Source organism: Bombina bombina, unplaced genomic scaffold (genome assembly GCF_027579735.1).
Source record: "Bombina bombina isolate aBomBom1 unplaced genomic scaffold, aBomBom1.pri scaffold_1174, whole genome shotgun sequence".
NCBI classification, from domain to species: Eukaryota; Metazoa; Chordata; class Amphibia; order Anura; family Bombinatoridae; genus Bombina; species Bombina bombina.
In genome coordinates this window covers 16,453-37,189 of record NW_026511135.1, presented here as the reverse complement: position 1 = coordinate 37,189, position 20,737 = coordinate 16,453, and the positions used below count along the sequence as shown (strand labels likewise).

The 20,737-nt window shown below is 36.5% G+C and overlaps 1 protein-coding gene across 1 annotated transcript; it reads right to left on the bottom strand.

Moving 5' to 3' along the window:
• Positions 1-5,112: 5,112 nt before the first annotated feature.
• LOC128643626 (collagen alpha-3(VI) chain-like) lies at positions 5,113-20,597 on the bottom strand. The gene is made up of 8 exons (XM_053696460.1): positions 20,482-20,597; positions 18,883-18,971; positions 18,381-18,671; positions 17,764-17,844; positions 16,585-16,755; positions 14,187-14,234; positions 9,528-9,698; positions 5,113-6,077 (listed from the first exon to the last, which is right to left on the bottom strand). Exons 1-8 carry the CDS (start codon positions 20,595-20,597, stop codon positions 6,037-6,039), a joined length of 1,008 nt encoding a protein of 335 aa, XP_053552435.1. The 3' UTR covers positions 5,113-6,036.
• Positions 20,598-20,737: the final 140 nt, after the last annotated feature.

The window sequence follows — 20,737 nt, the reverse complement described above, 5'->3', positions numbered from 1 at the left end:
AATTCAGCTAGTTCCTACAGGCTGCGCACAAATGACTCCACAGATTCTCCCACACCCTGAACACGTTTCTGAAAACAAGTCATGAATCACATTTCTTTTGGGCACAAAGTGAGCACTGATTTTGTTCATAACTATTTCAAAGTCAAATTCTTCCCCTTCTTGGAAAGTAAAGGCATTGAACACTGGCTCTACATCTTTCCCCATAGAGTATAAAAGAGAATTAACTTGTACTTCACCACTCTCCTTGTCCAGCTTGGAAGCAATTCTGAAGCGTGGAAACCGCTGACGCCATGTGGGCCAAGCTGCAGGCTGAGAGAAATCAAAAGGCTGTGTCCTGCATCACATGACATCATGTCATGTGATGCAGGACACAGCATAGAAGGTACAACGCTATTTTATTGCAGAGCATAGAAGTATACAGCTTGTACAACACTTCTAACTTGGTAACTGCGACATAGACAATAACGGCCCTAAACCACGCCCCCATCCGGTGACATCACTTCCCACTCTCATCACAGTGATGTCACGACTTCACTGCCCTTGTGTGTTCAGGCAGGCATGGAACTGTTGCCCTAGTTACGGGACGCCACCATGAAAACAGGCTAGCTGGATCCTGTAACACATAATCAATTAATAAAAAACAACATATCAAAGCATACTTGCTAAAGGTTAAATCCTTCTATTTCTAGGATATACAACTATTATATGTATACATTCAGGGTTTATTTACGATTTTGTACCAATATGCTATGTGGGGACATCTTTCATATTATTAAGTCCTATGATACCAGGGACGTCTTAAGGAACATGTAGGACTATAATATATTCTAATATTATTAATACTGAACTCTAGGAAATATATATATACTGTGTATATAAATATATATATATATAAAATTATTATTTTAATTGTATAATATTCAAATTGTTAATAGAGTAGTGTGGAACTGCTTTTTTATATATATAATAGTTGTGCTGTCTCTTTTCTGTACAGTGGTCTAAGGGCTGGACCTTTGGACAGCAAGATGTGGCCCGAGGGCCATAATTCTGTCAACTCCACCTTACACCTACTACTGTTTTCTGAAATCTCAATGTCCCTTCTTCGGGCTTTTATTTTGTCAATGAGAACCTTTTTTAGCACTTGCCTGCTGCGTGGTAGAATTCCTATAACCCGATTTAATTCACAAAAACCCTTTCAAAAGGGCTTATAATCTTTTTCAGCTCTTTCTTTGTAGTAAAAGTGTAAACAGTATATTTACGTTTATCAAAATTCCTCTTTTTTATGTATTTGTTTCTTCAGTTTACATACATTCTCATGTACACTTCTGTTCTACTTTCTGGTTTTCTTTCGCTGAAGAATTGTATTATCTTATCTGCCTCTGTAAATAAAATATTTTGTCAGTATCTTTCTCTGCACTTCCTCGCTGTCTGGCTGTTTCCTTCTTTCTGTGTATCGACAGCTTTTGGTGAATGCTTAGAGCCTCTTAACCTTTTGGAGTCCTTTGAATATTTGTCTGTTCCTCCTTTGCTGCCTCCCATCATGTATTTTAGTTAACATTTATTTCTGTCTTGCTAAATCTTTGCAGGATGTTAATTACTAAACCAGCAGGACATTAAACAGCTGGGTACAAGTACAGTAACATGGTTACTTCTCACTGTGCTATTGCTTTTCCTCCTGTACCTGTAGCTCTCTTTAAAGCTATTCTCTTATTTTAACTAATTACAGAATCCAACTGGTACAAGTTTTGTGCTTAGCGCTGCCATCTTGTAGCTCGTGTATTGCTGCATCCTGTAATAGGAGCACTGTCACAGATCTGTGATGTTAGCGGCTGTTTAACAGCTGTACCTTGCACAGTGGGAAGATGAAGAGTTTCACTAACTGATAAATATAAGGGGTTAAAATAAGAGAAGGACTTTAAAAACAGCTGCAGGCATAGGAGGAAATACTGAGTAGTAACCATGCTACTGTAGTTGTATTTATCAGTTTAATGTCCCTTTAACACAAGTGGGATTTTATACCAGAATTAATGCAGTTAGCTTCCCATACCCTTCACCCCCTCTATGGCCTCCTGTGTCAGATGAAAGGACATCATCACATCTGCTTTAAATCTGTTTATGAGGATTATTGTGTGGCCCAAAATTCATCTTCCTGGACCCATCCCCTTACTTCCCACCCCCCTTTTGTTCTGTTGTTTCAATTCCCTTATTAACTAACAAACAGATGCTAACAGTCTACAATGTGTTCTCCAATGTGATGACTACATCCTGGCTTGAGTGGAAGTTCAGTGTGTGATCCTTTATCAGAATGTCATGTTCTACACTGTCTCGGTGGCATGGGACACCTGCAGCTTCTCAGCACCTAAACTCATTGAGGGCTGGTGGTTATTAATCCCACCTCTAAAATACTGTGACATAGCAGCTTAGGACACTCAGTCGCACCACTAGGACTTTGTGACTCATGCAAGTTAGGCAACTCTCAGTCCCCCCCCCCCCTTTTTTTTAGACAATGTGACTCATGGGAGAAGTAATGGAAGATCAGATCACACCTTTTGGAAAGATTGACTCAGGGGACATGTTCTTTATTAGTCACACTCAGTCCAAACTCTGAGAGATTTAGAGCATTCATCAGATTAAGTTGCAACTTAAAATAAATCTCTGCACAAACTCTCAGTATCTTTTTAATGTCCTGCTCTGCGTTTATCAGCTGAGCTTACTGCAAACATTCCACAAAACCTCTCCATTCAGACCCTGCACTCCTTCTCCTGTTCACATCACCCTACACTTTGTAGCCTCTCAGTCTGCTCCATCTTGTGCTTGTATGAACCTATTCCCCACAGAGGCTCTGAGTCTGGACCCTTCCTCATTCGTATCTTAAACCATATCCCTCACAATCTGTGATGCTGGATTTCTATGTTGTTCTGCATTCACCTTTCTCTGGGCATTTGCAGTTCCCCCTCTTCTATTGAGTGCATTTCACCATCTCAGAGGAGGAGGGGGGACTCAGGAAATATCATGTAGTAGCTGGAAACAGCTGAAGGTGAATGCACAATCTTGAGTGATTTAGGGGTTCTATAGATTACCCACATCATCCCCACATGTGTATAATTATAAAAGTCTCAGCATCATCCCACTGTTTGTTTAGAAAATGCACTCTCTCTTCATCACAGCATTGTCTGTTTAACAAGGGCAGTCTCAGTGTCACATCCCTTTGTGTAAGAGGATAAACTCACTATAAAAAGCTAAAATATCACACTCACTAATCTCTGTGCTGAGCTGGTAATGTGCATTGTATTGAAGGACACTCATACACTCTAAAAATACTGCACAACGGTAAATGATCATATGTTGGATTCTCTTATAAACCTATGATAATCTTATTGTTAGATATTAATCTATATAATAAGAAAAGTGTAATTTCCCTTGTTGAGTAAAAAGAACAATCTTATTGTCACAACATTTCAGTGTAACAAGGACAGTAGGTTATGTAACTGGGGCAGTTTCAGTGTATGAAATGATTAGCCCTTTCAGGTAGATTTACAAAGATTTGCTGTATATTTGCTTATTTAGAAAGAAATATAAAATAATGCACATCCTTTCATTCAAGCAAATAGATGCATACTGTTTGATTTTTGTGTAATGTAAATAAAGCAAAATCAAGCAAAGGCTTCTGTATTTGTATGAAAACCAGATTTTTAATTATAATGTTTTTTAAAAAAAATTATTACATAAAGGCATCAAATTTATTAGAGAAAAAGTGCAACAAATATCTGTGCAAATAAATTCAGCACCAAAATTAGTCAAATGCCACAGACCACAACCATTTAAAGCATTTGTTTTACTAATGAATGATAAATTCAGAATATTTACACATCCCTAGTGACTGTTAGTTTTGACCTTTTGTGTGATTTTGAATAATGGGTGCACATATTTCAAGCAGACTTGACAACATGCTTGATTTTAAATATTTGTATTAAAGCTAGCATAGAGCCAAAAAGGCTAGGAGTTTCCTTAAGGTTAATGCCTAGAGGTTAGTGAGAAGGTGGGTTGCAACATTGTTGCATTGTGAGGGGAGGGCTTACTTGGGTTTATAGGCAGGTTTCAATGGTACCCTGGCCTCTTCCCATCCTCCCTCCCTGGTTATTATCATGGGCTTGTGAGTTGAACAGCTTCCATAGGGTTGCTATGAGTTGGCTGTGGCTGGGGTTTTGTTAGTCGAACTAGGATTTTTAGTAAGATCACAGAGGTTAATTTATCCTCACGTCTTTCCAGCAGGCTTATGTGCAGGCCTGCCCTTTGGGCAGGGCGAGAGGGGCACCTGCCCAGGGCCACATGGTTTTGGGGGCCCCGCCATGCACTGTCAGTGTGAGGGTATAAGAAGGTGCAATGTATACCCTGTATTTAGTTTATGAAGAATTGTTTATGGTATAAATAGGTAACACTAAATGTTGGGACAGGGGCGGACCATACAGACCGCAGAACATACGGGGAGGGAAATAAGAGCGTTAGGGCAGTGGGGCCCCACAAATTTGTCTTGTCCAGGGTCTCGAAAAAGCTAAGGGTGTCCCTGCTTGTGGGGCCTGGTAGGTTGAGGGGTTCCCTTACTGAGGATGAGCTTTTGCCCTCAAGAGGCGTAAGGTCGTGGCCTATTTTGGGCCAGATTTGGGGAAAGGGCGGAGTAATGTCTCAGGCTGAGGGGGGAGGAGCGGATGCTTCAAGTTGGAGCCTGGGGCTCTTCTCTGCGAAAAGATGGGACAGGAGAGCTCTGGAAAGCTTGAGTACCATGTCACCTCCAATGGGTCCGAGGTCCTCTCATGGTTTGGGGAGGATATGGACTGACTTGCTGCCATGTTTCTGAATAAGTTTAGTCAATTATTTATATTTTATTATGTAATACATACAACCAGTTATGGTCTATACCTACATTTTTTGTTTTTATGAGTTATTCTAGTTATGGAGTGGGGGTGGATACCCAAGAACTACATTCTAGGCATCTAATAGTGTCTTAGTATAATGAGGTTAGTTTTGACGTCACATTTTTTGTGTGCAATCAGAGAAATCACATTGTCACACATCTCGTTTTTCCACAACACATACAAATAAGGACACAATTAATTGGACACCTCTTGAGCCTTTATTCAAACTTTTTTGTAAAATCTTTTGGTCTTAAAAAAACAAAAACAATATCATGAAGGCCTCATTTTTAGTCTCACCCCTCCAAAAACCTCAAATTAAACAAAAAAAATAACACCCAGCAAAACCCCAAAACAAAACAAAAAACAAAATCGTCAAAATGAATGCTGCAGTGATTTTGCACTGTTCATCCCCGGCATTCCGTTACAGCAGCAAGGGTTGCTTTGTTGCTGTAGAATAAACTCACTACTTAATAAGTGGTAAAACCTAGAGTTTGAACCTTTCACTGCCAGAGTAGGCTTCAAAATATATATCTAGCAACAGGGGGCTTTTAATCTTCATCTCCAAGGGAAAGGTATACACATCATGAAGGATCTGTAGGTGTGTGCAATATGTGGGCAGTGGAAGGGATTGTGCTTTGGATATGCTGGATATGTATATATATTTTTATATATATATATTTTAGTTAAATCATTCATTGCTGGTCCTGTGCTTTACATGTCAGTGATGACAGGCTTTGATAGGGAACAATATAGGTGAGAAATACAAGGTAGTCTAGTGGCAAAAATATTAACAAATTGAGTTTGGAACTATAAAAAATAACTGACATGTATTAGCCTTTGACAGTTGTTACTGAGCATACGGACTGCCAAGTAACCCTTTCAAGGCTGCAGAGTGCAAAGGATGATATGATGGGCAATGTAGCAGAGCTCTTTCCAGCAGTGAAAGGGTTTAGGACACCAGGCCACAGTAAGCACCAAGTCCATAGAAATATTAGCACCATATTGATAAACTGTGTAATTCCCCTCTCATCCCGCAGGGGTTCAGGCTGCTGGGACACAAGGTGAAGGAGAGGGCAGTGCGTCCTGGGCTGTGTCCCCTGAGAGGTAAGTACAGGGGATCTCCTTATGTTCCGATAGCAGAGACCACACCAGCGTTCATAGACACTACATGAGAGAGAAAAAAGGATCAGGTCACAGGGGAATGTAACTGGAGAAAGGCAGTAAGACAATGAAAAGGGGTGATGCAGAGAAGTGAGTCAGAGTAATGACAAGAAATAAGACAATGAGAGTGTGAGTGTAAGGAAGACAGGTGCGAGAGAAGTGACACACACAGTAATAGGACACCCTCAATGAAACATCAGTCTATGTAATATTGACATGAATAGTCACATACACACCCTGTCACTAGAGATGGGCGAAAGTGTTTATATCCGAATTAAAATGTTAGAACGAATGTTATTGTAAAAATTCGATTTACATAATAGAATGTTGATAAGAACGAATATTCTTAAAAATTTGATTTTCGAATGTTATTTACAGTTTTCGAATATCACATTCGAATATCACATTCAAATTCGAATATTACATTTATAAAACACAATTGTAGACTAGAAACACTATTTTGAATATCACATTTGAATCGAATATCACATTCGAATCGAATGTCACATTCGAATTTGAATATTACATTTATAAAACACAGTATTAGACTAGAAATACCATTTCAAATTCGAATGTAGCATTCGAATTCGAATATTACATTTATTAAACACAGTTGTAGACTAGAAATACTATTTCAAATTTGAATGCACATTCGAATTAGAATATTACATTTTGAAATTTAATGAATACATAGCTAAACATTCTATTATTCGAACGAATATTTTCTAATTTTATTGAAAAATTCGAAAATCAAAAATTTGAAAATAGAATGTTAGAATGTTACATAAACATTCCAAATTCGATTCGAACAAACGAATGTATCAAAATTCGTTTTAAATTTCAAATTTTTAGAAACATTCGCCCATCCCTACCTGTCACACTCTCAATATGACAATGAGAGCAATGATGAGAAATCCCACATCACAATGACCAGAACACAAACAACAGAAACAGTCACATACTACACCATATTGACATACACATCATATTGCGAGGATGTGTCACATACACCACATTATACTAAGAGGTAGTAACACTGTCGGATAAATTGCACCATCTCTCATTGGTAGGAACGGTCACTTTAAGAATAATAGTTATCTTAAACATACACACTATGGGCTCGATGATCAAACATTTTGTGGAGAGAAATTGTGCAGAATCATTAGGATTTTTAGCATTATATTGTAATGCAGGTGTCTTCACACTCATAGGAATCACTCATATGCTATGTCACTGACAAAAAGCATCACACATACATTATATCAAACTGAAAAGATTAACAAAGAAATTGTCACAATGGCAAGAATCATAAAGCAAACACTATCACACCGACAAAAATCATCACACAAACACTATAGCACGGGGCTTCAAACTCCATACGGAGCTTGATAAATAGGCCCCTATATCGCACTGACAAGAATCATCACACAAAGACTATATCACACTGACAAGAATCATCACACAAACACTATATCGCACTGGCAAGAATCATCACACAAACACTATATCGCACTGGCAAGAATCATCACACAAACACTATATCGAACTGAGAAGAATCATCACATAAACACTATATCGCACTTACAAGCATCATCAAACACACACTATATCAAACTGACAACAATAATCACACAAACAGTATCACACGCTAAAGGATCATCACACAAACACTATATCACACTGACAAGAATCATCATGCAAACACTATATCACACTGACAAGAATCATCACAAAAACACAATATCGCACTGGCAAGAATCATCACACAAACACTATATCAAACTGACAAGAATCATTACAAAAACAGTATCACATGAAAAAGAATCATCACACAAACACTATATCACACTGACAAGAATTATCATGCAAACACTATATCCCACTGACAAGGATCATCACACAAACACTATATTACACTGGCAAGAATCCTCGCACAAACACTATATCACACTGACAAGAATCATCACACAAACACTATCACACTGGCAAGAATCATCACACAAACACTATATGGCATTGACAAGAATCATCACACAAACAGTATAACACATTTTAAAGAATCATCACACAAACACTATATCACACTCACAAGTATCATCACACAAACACTATATCGCACTGACAAGAATCATCACACAAACACTATATCACACTGAGAAGAATCATCACACAAACACTTTGTCACACTGACAAGAATCATCACTAAAACACTATATCACACTCACAAGAATCATCACACAAACACTATATCACACTGACAAGAATCATCACACAAACACTATATAGTACTGACAAGAATTATCACACAAACACTATATCACACTGACAAGAATCATCACACAAACACTATATCACACTTCATCATCATACAAACTATCAAATTGCACTGGTAAGAATCATCACACGAACACTATCGCACTGGTAAGAATCATCACACAAACACTTTATCACACTGACAAGAATAATCACACAAACACTATATCACAATGACAAGAATCATTATACAAACAATATATCACATTGACAAGTATCATCATACAAACACTATATCACAGTAACTAGAATCATCACACAAACACTATATTGCACTGACAAGAATCATCACACAAACACTATATCACACTGACAAGAATCATAATACCAACATTATATCGCATTGACAAGTATCATTATACAAACACTATATCACACTAACAAGAATCATCACACAAACACTATATCGCACTGACAATAATCATTACACAAACACTATATCGCACTGACAAGAATCATCACATAAACACTATATCGCACTGACAAGAATCATCACATAAACACTATATCGCACTGACAAGAATCATCACACAAACACTATATCACACATCACACAAACAGTATGGGGCCGATTTACCAATGTCTGGCGGACATGATACACTTTATTTGTATTGTTATTCACAGTTAATATTTTGTTGTAAGGTTTAGACTACAGGGTGTTTGTCATTTAGGATTGTGAATCGTAAAGTGATAGTAGATTCTAGCATATCAAAAATGCTAGGATTTACCATCACTAAAAAAAACTGATGGGTAAATGCCTTTATTTCACTGTGGCTTCAGCGCGAACTTAAGTGCCTCCTGTCACCCATGGCACAGCTCAGTTTTTTTAAAGAGGTGAAGGTTCCACCACTTATCCAATAATGCTAGCCGACTGGCATTATGCTGTAGGCTAGCATGGCTATTGGTTAAGAGGTGAAGACGTCACCTCAGAACAAAATGAGCTGTGCCGTTGGCGGCCAGAGGTGCTTAGGTTAGCGCTGCAATGACATAGAGGTACATATTTATCAGGTTTTTTTAAACTGATGAATGAAAGTCGCCTTTATTTTTAGTGATGGTAAATCCTATAATTTCTAAACACTAGAATTTACCATCACTTTAACAGCGATGAAAAGCATTTGGGGTCATGTTTTCTGTCCTCACCTGGAATACAAGTATTTTCACATTCTTTTTGTGTCTTGAACCGATTGTCATTTCCACCGCAGCCTCCATACCAAAACCGGGTACAGCTCTTGGTTTGTGGGTCATAGTACCACATCAGGGTAAAGTCCCTACAGGTTCCGTCCTCCTTTGGCAAGTTACAGACCAGAGAGCCTATGAACAGAAGATATCTATCAGGAAAAGGGGGCAGAAACGGTGTGTATGGTGCCAGTTATTGATAAGGCTAGCACACTAAAGCACCTTGTGAACAAAACTAAAAAATATCTCTAATCCCAACGTACCTATGTTGGATCTGATTCAATAAAGTGTGAATATTTCTAGATGGCAACATCTGCTTCATTACAAAATAGTGAGCACACAGCTACCATAAGCATTTTTCATGTATAAATTTATTAATTTATTATCAATCTCTCTATTATACATTTATAAAAAAAAAAATTGTCAGAGATAAACATTTATTGTACAGTATTCCATTTAAATGTTTATACTCACGTGAAAATGTATATGTAAGATTGTATCTAGTATCAGTAATGCAGGCAAAAAAATATTTCCATGCAAAGGGGTCTTTTATGTATACATATATATATATTTATATTAATATGATGTAAAGCTTGTTATACTTAAAGAGACACTAAAATTAGTTTTTGTTAGACGTTAAATTATTAAGGCTAAAAACATATATGTTAAATAACCTTCAGTTAGACAAATGCTACATTACAGATGTTTAAATTGATTTTTAAACTATTAGAAACTGGATGCTAGTAGAACAGATAGCTGATTGGCTGACAAGGGGAACTCCTATAGTACTGTTAACAGACATTGACACATTAACGTAACTTTTTTTTTCCTAAGCATTCATTTTTGGGAAAAATAATAGAAAAATGTATGTGTAATATGGGGTACAGTATAAAGTTCAATGCGGTTTAAGTATTTAAAATAAACCTCCAATAAAAGAAAAAGGACAGAAGATCATGGGAAAACAAGCTATACATTGCACAATAGAGTAAAGGGACAGCCTAGTCAAAATTAAACTTTCACGTTTCAGATAGGGCATGTAATTTTAAACAACTTTCCAATTTACTTTTATCATCCAATTTCCTTTGTTCTCTTGGTATTCTTTGTTGAAAGCTAAACCTAGGTATCATTTGTTAATTTCTAAGCCCTTGAAGGCCACCTTTTATCTCAGTGAATTTTGACAGTTTTTCACAGCCAGACAGCGCTAGTTCATGTGTGCCTTATAGATAAACATTATGCTCACTCCCATGGAGTTATTTATGAGTCAGCACTGATTGGCAAAAATGCAAGGCTGCCAAAAGCACTGAGATAAGGGGGCAGTCTGCAGAGGCTTAGATACAAGGTATTGGTAATCAAAGAGGTAAAAAGTATATTAATATAACCGTGTTGGTTATGCAAAACTGGGGAATAGGTTATAAAGAGATTATCTTTTATTTTAAACAATACAAATTCTGCTGTAGACTGTCCCTTTAAATATCATAACCCCCAGTTTTGCAGGATTGCTGCTGTTTGGAAACTCATTCTTTCTATCAGTCCTGCTGCTTTTCCACTTGTTCAGATCCTGGAATTCACCATGCCCCAGCCCAGAATGTCCTATCTATGATCGGTAAGACTGCCCAGCCCCCCCCCCCCCCCCCATGGCATTGCCTAGCTCTTCACAGAGACCCAGGTCCCAACCAGAGTCACCCAGTCTTGATATGGTAGTGTATATTATTAAGATTAAATATTGACCAATTTTTAGGTTATCTCTCCTCAGCAGCAATATATACAAATTTTAGAGATAAATCATGTAACCAAACAATAAAACATTTAGCAATTCAAATAAAAGCAAGTAAATGACCATTGTCCATATGACAGAGGGAGAAGTCAACATAATTAAGTTACACCACATGTAACAATAGCGAGACAGTAAAACATATCTATACTGTATAGGAACCATGCAAATTCAGTTACTCCATGTCTGACAAAAAGGTATTATTGTAATTCGCTTTTGCTGTTTTCTTAGAATGTATCTCCTTATATTTATCTCTGGATAACACAATGCTGCCGTACTCTACACTATTATCAGACTAGATAAAAACACTAACAACTAGCTCTAGCAGGGGAGGGACACAAAGAAATCATAGCCCTTTGCTAAAATTAATTCACAAAAATAACTTTTTGGAAATGAAACCCAAAAACTTTATTTTGTGATTCAGATAGAGCATAACATTTTATAAAGTTTCCAATTTACTATTTTAAATTTGCTTAGTTTCTATGATATTATGGGGCCGATTTATTAATGTGCGGGCGTACATGGTCTACTCTAGCGGATCATGTCCTCCCCCACATCGATAAATGCCGACAGCATCTGCTGTGGGCATTTATCATTGCACAAGCATTTCTTGTAAAATGCTTGTGCAATGCCGCCCCCTGATCATTCGCGGACAATCGGCCGCTAGCAGGGGTGTCAATCACCCGATCGGATACCTCAGAGGTGGGGGGGCGAGTTAAGGAGCAGTGGCCCCTATGTGTTGAAGAGATACCTAGGCATCTGGAGCACTACAGGGCAGGATATAGTGCTGATATCTAGTGCTATTGCAAATGGATAACATTCTTGTAAAACTGCAGCCTCCTAAGCTTATGTCCCTGCTTTTCAACAAAAGATTACCAAAAGAGCAAAGAACAATTGATAATAGAAATAAATAAGAAATTTGTTTAAAAATCGCATTCTTTATCTGAATCGTGAAAGAAAAAAAATGTGTGTTTCATATCCCTTTAATTGCTGCAATCAACATTGTGTGTTTGGGTGCATTTCAAATTGAAATAAATGCATTTTTTGCAATAGACTTTCAGTATCAAAATTGCTTCTAGTAAAAGTTATTTCTTGTTTTCTGCAGCATACGTACATATGCTGTGAGTGCCCTGTGCACCAGCATTCAAAATCACTGCTTTTTAAAGTCAGCAGTGGCTTGTATGACAAGTCCCCACTGATGCAATACACACCTCCAGTTCTCTGACCTAGCATGGTGTCTGAATCCTGATCCTCTATTCACGTGTAGCATATGTGCATATGCTGCTGAAACTAATAACTTTTACTAGAAACATTTTTGATGAAGGAAGTATATTACAAAAAACGCTTCTATTTAAAAATGAAATGTGTCGTGGACATTTTAGTTTTGCTTTTGGTATCTCTTTAAAACAAATAAGTGGAAAAAAAAACATTAAAGGGACATGAAACCCAAAATTTTTTTCAGTAGCTGCCGATTGGTTGCTGCACATAGATGCCTTGTGTGATTGGTTCACCCATGGGATATCTAAAGAATGAAGCAAATTAGATAATAGAAGTAAATTGGAATGTTGTTTAAAATTGTATTCTCTACTTAAATCATGAAATAAGTTTTTTGGGTTTAGTGTCCCTTTAACTTGCATGATTCGGAAAAAAAAAGTTTCTTAACATTTAAGCATAATCCATAGGAATATAAAACTTAGATATAAAAAGTCTCTCTTTTCCAAAATCTGACAAATAATCTCAGTATTCCGCAGACCCATTATGCAGAACCTTTTCTCTAAAAAGCATTTAAGCATGACTTACGTATGTGGACTCACATATGCTTCAGTTTAGTTTTTATTAAGTTTGCATCTGTTTGGGGACAAATTTACATGACCAAAACTGAAAACAGATCTATGAATCATTTTAATGAAATATTTGAGAAAACAAGCAGCAGATTCGGACGTGTGCTTTTTGTTTGCAAAAAAACATTTTCCATAACCTGGGAATACATTCCTGGGAAAGGGAACAGATTTAGAGGAAATCTCTATTTGAAACGCCAAAGCCTTGGACTAAACGTATCCATGGCCCTGATACATAACCAATTATGGTGAGAATAATAAATGTTTAGATAAAAATAATTTTCAATTGATTGCCAGCTATATGTGCTTTACCACAATGCAATGGGCACAACAGTTGCTTTCAATATCAACAGGATTATTTTACCAATGCAACTACATAACCAGAGTTCATAGCAGGGGCACGCAAACTTTTTTTATTTGAATGGAGAGACAATCACTAATGGTGGGATGGGATAGTGGGCACATTACATTATACTCATGCTTATTGTTAACACCTCAAAATAAAATTGTATTGTAATCATGATTTTAGATAAACCATAAATAAGACATTAGTTACTACTAATTATACTAATTTAACTGTATGTGCTACTAATTACTGATGTCTGTTTTCTCTCTTAGTGGTGCTTGTGGGCCAAGCTGGTAGTTTTGGTGGTCTTTCTAACAGCTATCTTGTTAGGCAAAAAGAACTGCAATGGGTTTCAAAGAAAAATGGTGGGGTCCAACATGGGATCCAAAGGTTTAATGGGTTAAACAAAAGGATTTAATTTAATTTCCAACCAGTGGCCAGGTATTAGTAGTCATATAGTTGCATAGCTCTGTTTGGTCTGCATGTCGTTGCCTAGCAAGGACAAGAAAAGAGGTATATTGGAAAGAGGGAGTTTATTAAATACATTTATACATAATGTCATAAGGCTGCATGATATGATGGTGCGCTACAAATCATAATAATAATATTAAATCTTTGAAACCATCTTTGGGTCAGTGCCAACTAGGATAAAACTCTGTTTTCAGTACCTGGCAGTGACTTTCCTTCAAGGGCTGAGACTTGGACATTCTTCTCACCTGCTGTGGAAAACACATATATGGTTAATGGGAAACTGAACGCTTTTTAGATATCGTTATGGGTAGAATGTGTTCCTGTTTATGAAAGTGAAGACAAAGGAACAGTAATAAAGCTGAAATAAAAATTGCAAGCTGTTGCAGTTGCTCATCTATAAGGAAATAACTGTGGAAGCAAAGCATTAAAGTAGCTTATTTATGCGAAGTCCCAGGAAGGAGAAAAAAAAAATAAGTCAGCTGGTGAGGAAATAAAATAAGAATGTGAGCTCTGTGAAGCACAAAACATCTCTGTATCACAACTGTAATAAGAATAGTGAGCTGACAAGTTTCATATCTATTTGCAGTTTGGGAGAGAGAGGGAGAAATTAAGAAGTCTCCAACTTCACCAGTTCCCAGATTCTAGATCTATGGAGCGGATTCCCTAAACAATAGGGGGATAAGTGAGATTTAGTGAATCAGCTGTACAGAATAACCTGGAAACTGGTGAAGCTGAAGAGATTGGTGAGGATTTTGAGGATGGAGATGCCTTCTTTGTATGCATTTATTTATTTTTTGTGATGAGGGAATACTATACTCGAATGCATAATCTATTCCCTGCACAAAAAAACTTACATGTACAATATATGTTTTTAATATAAATGAATTAATTAAGCAAATGATGTCATCATGTGATTTTTGTATTGAAGATCGGATTATGACTGATATTATGATGTTCTTTTAAAAAATATTTCCAAGTTTATAACATAGAAATAATCAGAGTGTGATATTTTGCAGTGTTATGTGGTATGACACTGATAAAACAATCTAAGTTTAAAAAACTATAAAATAACAACAGCCAAAATTCATGTTGCCTGTGAACTTCAGTGTGGCCAACAGTGCAACTTTGACATGGTTCCAAGTGAATCCGTTTCTGACTGTATGCCAGTTGTATAACCTATTAAACAGTTCTAAGAAGGCATAATGTCATTTTACAAGATATTTTGAAGACCAAAGCATAACAGAAATATTCTATTTAGTTTCTTAAAAGCAAATCAGCAGCCCCATATGCCCCCATCATATTGATGCTTTATAAATTTATATTTTTCTAAAACTGGTAGTGACTCAAATCTCATGTTCCTTGAATTAATTTTGCTCCAGTGTCTGTACAAATACTGATCACTGGGCGATGGATAGGGGTCATGCAAGGCTAAGAGCACCCAAGAAAAGCATTGCAAGATGACAACGCTTAGGGCGAGGTTACAAGTGGAGCGCTATTTATTGCTCCTGCTCAAGCGTTAACTGCACGTCTAGGATACTGCGTGTATTACAAGTTGAAAGTAAAAATATCTGATATTTTTTTTTGTAAAATACATAACTATAGCTTTATTTATAGATGATTATAAAGAGGTATAGATATATAGAAATATATATATAGGAATATCTATTTAAAAATACAAAGAACATATTCCCTTATGTGAAGGACATTGGAATGTGAAAATGTTAAACACTCTATTATAAAAGGAATAATGCATAAAAATGATTTTACATGTTTTCAGCTACTTAACTTGAAAGGTCTCCCGTGTACACACACACACACATATATATATATATATATATATATATATATATATATATATATATATATATATATATATATATATGTTTCTATGTGTTTTACTGTATTTTTACTGTATATATTTAACATTTTAACATTCCAATGTTCTTCACTTACAAGATAATGCCTTTTTCAATCTTAAATACATATTTCTATATATGTGTGTATATACTTATACTTGCATATCTTTTCTTATATATAACAGTATCAGATAAATATACTGTATATATAAATATATATTTAATACTATTAAGTATTTAATTATTTAGTGCTCATGAGAACTTAGTATTCTTAAAGCACGTTATTGAAATATTACATATAAAATATTATATATATTGAGCCCTTATAACTTTTTATTACAATATTTGTTTGAATAATTTTTTATCAGACAGTATTATTATGAGTGTAACTGTACTTTTAAATGTATTTTTGATGTTTTTTGTGACACTTTTTATTTGAGCGTTACAGTTAACCAGAGCTCTGAGATCATGATAACCCGATGTGCGTTAAATTCAATTGAGTTTGAGCGAACAAGTTTACTTTCAACTCATAATACGCTCGCTACTTCCGATGCGCGCAAACACCCATGATAAATCCATTATTGCTTGCGCGTAACAGTTATCACACCATTCGTAATTGGGTTCTTAGTTGGGTGTATATGAGAACCTGCCTGATTAAATGACGGTTCTTATTTGCATTCAGATCATTCATTACAAAGCAGTGCAATTAATATAACTGGTTCCCATGACTTATACTTACTTGTCTTAAGACACCTGCTCAAGCATTCAGCTTCAGTGTCAAATCTATTGGCATTACCACCACACCCTCCATACCAAACCTGGGTGCAAATCTTGTTTGTCTTGTCAAAGAACCACTTAACCTGAATGTCCTTGCACTGAGTGCCCATGTCCAGGTCTAGCCCACAAGGATCTGTTGAATTGGAATTTCAGAGAGTGTGGAATGTTAACATAGAGTGTGCAGCATTAGAGAGTGTGCAGTGTTGCACAAAGTGGGCAGTGTTACAGAGCATGTGCAGTGCTACAGAAAGAGTTTAGCATGATAGAAAAAAATGCAGAATCAGGAGCACAGAGTTGCCAAACAGGGACCATGCATGCTGTTCCTTTGTGTGTCACTGGTGTTGAAGAGAAAGCTACAGAACATTATTGACTGCCCCTTCAGCATACAGGAAGTTACTGTTAGTTTTATAAGATGGACTAGACTGGCTAAAAGGTAGGAAATATATATGATTTTATTAAATACATTATTTAACAATATAATATTGGACGATAGGTTGTTATGTACTCTGTTCCAAGCTGTTAAGGGCTCTTTTATCAGTTTTTTGATGGGTTTTAAATTCAAAGCCATTCAACACTAATGTTTTCCCATGAATTTTCACATAAGATACCCTAGTTAGCCAACCATCACTTCCTGTATTCCAATCCATTAGAAAAAAAATGTTTTCTCACATGTTTTAACATCATTTTTGGATTAATCTAATCCGACAGCCTTGCAGTTTTTTTTTTTAAAGCTATCTTGGATTGTGTTGAAGGGCAAATAATTACAAATGATCAAAGTTATATAAAATGTTTACTACAAAACCTTAGGAGAAAGAAATAACAACCTTCATTCAAGACAATAGCCAATCATTATCAATATTAAATCAATAAATCACCTTTTTTCTTTCTCATCATTTGGCAGTAATTTTTCAATGATTTCTTGTGTAAAACTGAATTTAAACAACATTTTACTTAATAAAGAGGGCTCACTTCAGACAGATCCAACTCCACTACCCATTGGGGAGTTGATTTGGGCTGGTATCATGGTGCCGAAAAAGGCATTATACTTCCCTCATTACAAAAGTTTGAGGTGGTATAATAGGATGTGTAACCTTCTGACCAGCGAGACCAGTCACATCAAGCCCCACCATCTTGTACTTACCAATTTCTGGAGTGTTCAGAGGTTCTGTGTTCATTGGCATATTTATACTGGACACAGCTGCTGGCTTTTGTTGAGATTTACCTGTAGAATAAACACAAACAATATGGCGCTGAAGTACCAAGCCATTAAACTTTTAATTTATCTTTTAAAGTAAAATTCATCCAATTAAATTTATAGAGAATGTGATCTATGTTTTTTAGTGCAAATCCCTTTTTGATTATGTTACCAGGGTAACGTAATTGCTGCTTCATCATGTGATTTGCACCAGATTCCCAAGCAATTTTACACAAATTATTGTTAATAGTAAATAGATTATGCATTCTTTGTTTTGCCTCGGGGTATTATTGTTCCTCCAGGAGTCTAGTAAAACATTTGTGGACAGTACTAAGCAAGTAGTGGTCAGGCACAAAAAAGTAATTGAAAAAACAAACATTTAAAACTGGTAAACAACGTTTTAATGATATTAGCTATACTCATTAATATTAAGAATAACAACCTGTTTCATGTAGACAAAACTATTCTAATCTATCACCTATCTTCAAGGACTAGAACTTCAGATCTCTTAGACCTGTGGCATATACAGTATAATAATTTTAAACATGGAATCTGTCACTTACTGGTGGTAAATATTGCATGGTAAGTGACCTGGCCATGTGCCGGATGGTGGCCTATGATTGTGACCTTATATTGTTGTCCACTCTGTAGCCCTCCAATGACTCTTTCAGTCCCGGTGACATTTTGTTTGACAACTAGAACTTGGTCAGCAAGTGAGGTGACACTAAGGTCATAGAGGTGAGGTTGTTGGGGAAATGTGTTGGTCCACCGTAGCCGTGCACTGTTTTCTGTCACATCAAGCACTTTCAAATCAGCCTGTGGTACCTCTGGGACTGGTGATGAAATGGATGGATCTGGTAAGATAGATTGAAAGACATTCAATTCATGTCCACATTTGGAATAAAAGACTCAAGCAGGCTAGCTCTGCTTTACAACTAATTAATTCTACATCAGGATTCTCCTAGTAGTTGTCTTGTATACATTCATGAATTATTGTATAATCACAAATTAAACTTACACTAATATTTATAGACACATGAGTGAATTCAAAGGCAAAGAGTTTACCTGTAGGTGTGCCTGTGGTCATAGGGACTGGTTCCACTTCAGTTTGAGGACTGGACACAATCTCATCTGTTGTTTCATAAGCAGTTACTCTGTTAGGGGAACAAGAAATCCACTCCTGACATTAGTCTGTGTTCAAGTAAGTTAACTTATTCAGTAACCATTTTTGTTTAATTGTGATATACCTTTAAGGTATATCCCGCCCTGGAACAGGAACCTCCCTATTTAAAGGGGTTGGTTCAGACTCTCATAGCCTGGAAATTGTAGAAGTCAAAGAAAGCTCCTTATTATTTGACTTGTTTCGATTTTGGTCTGTGAATCTCTACCTAACTTCTAATACCCTGTTCAATTCTTCGTTGGAAGTTTATTGCTTTGTTCTCATACTATTTGTATATTGCAGTGGCTTGTATCACCTATCATCTTACCTGGTTTCTTGTAAACTTTTGCACTATCGTTTACTTTCAAAGGGCCGCCGGAACTACATTCTCGCCGGGACCGGAAGTCGCACTCACACCGCAATAGCGCAACTGCCAGGTCAGTCTCTACCTACACACAGCACCGGAGATTCTTTGTACCACATACCTTAAGGTAACCTTTCTATGCATAATATTTGCTCACACGATGTCATGTTAAAAGTGAGTTTCTCATTATAAAGTGGTACTCGGTTTGTGCTTTAACTAAGGACTGTTTTGGATGAATGGACTTGTACATATTTTATGCTGTGTTTGTGTGAGTGCGTGAAGTCGGCCGAAGATCAAGGGGAGCCAAAAGTTATATGCAGGATTTATGCAATATAAGGATATATCTATATTTTGATTTTGTTTCTACCTATTATTGATAATAGTTATCATTAACTTTGTGATCATAGCAGCAAGGTTGTATGGATCATAAATAAGAATCTAATCATTCAAATAACAACAGTCTCATTTAGAACTAAACTGGTTATTATAAAGATTGATTTCTGGTTTAGATTTCTCAAGAGCAACAACTCCAATATTTTAACACTACATAAAAAACGGTTTACAACCGGTGCATCACAATAATGGATCCTGTTCTTACTTCTATATTTCAGGTTCAGACATGTAACACACTGGTTTGTTCCTCCTCTAACCCATTTATCTATCCACAAGCACTAAACCTCCATTATTCTTCCTGCTCTAATTGTTTTCCCCAAAATTGACCCATACCACGAATGACACATTTATAATGGAGATACCGGTCCTATAAATTAAATATTCTAATTTGTATGCTAATTAATGAAGACCATGGAAGTGTCAAATATATGAATACATTTAATTTAAAGGTTACATTATGAGTAAGATTGTGGGGTGCATATGTTCCCCGTATTAATCACTTCACAAGCAAACACTTGTGCAATGCTGCCCGCTACCATCATGCAACCAATTGCATGAGAGTAGGGCTAGTCATTCACCCTGGACTCATCCACCAGCAAGGGCTTATGAAGCACCAGTTTAAAATGCTGCTTTATAAATATCAGTTGAAGGCTCAAATGAGCGAGCATGCAACCGATTGGGCCCTAAGTAACATAAAAGTGAGAGGTTTATGTCACCATTGAGGCCTCAGCTTTTTTACTGTACTCACATCTCTTTGTAGTTCTCATTTTGGGGTAACCTCAGCAATCGCTCATACTGGAACAAGGCACACTGCTCCTCGATTTCTGGAGAGAGTTGGTAAGTGTTTTGCACCTGTGGATACATGGAACAGAGGGATAATCACTTTATGTTATGGCCCATATAAAAGCACCAACAACAATATAGATCACCACCTTTGCAGCTAATCATGATATATGTAGGTTCATACTGTATTAAATAAAAAAGGCCATACTATTGATTTCGTT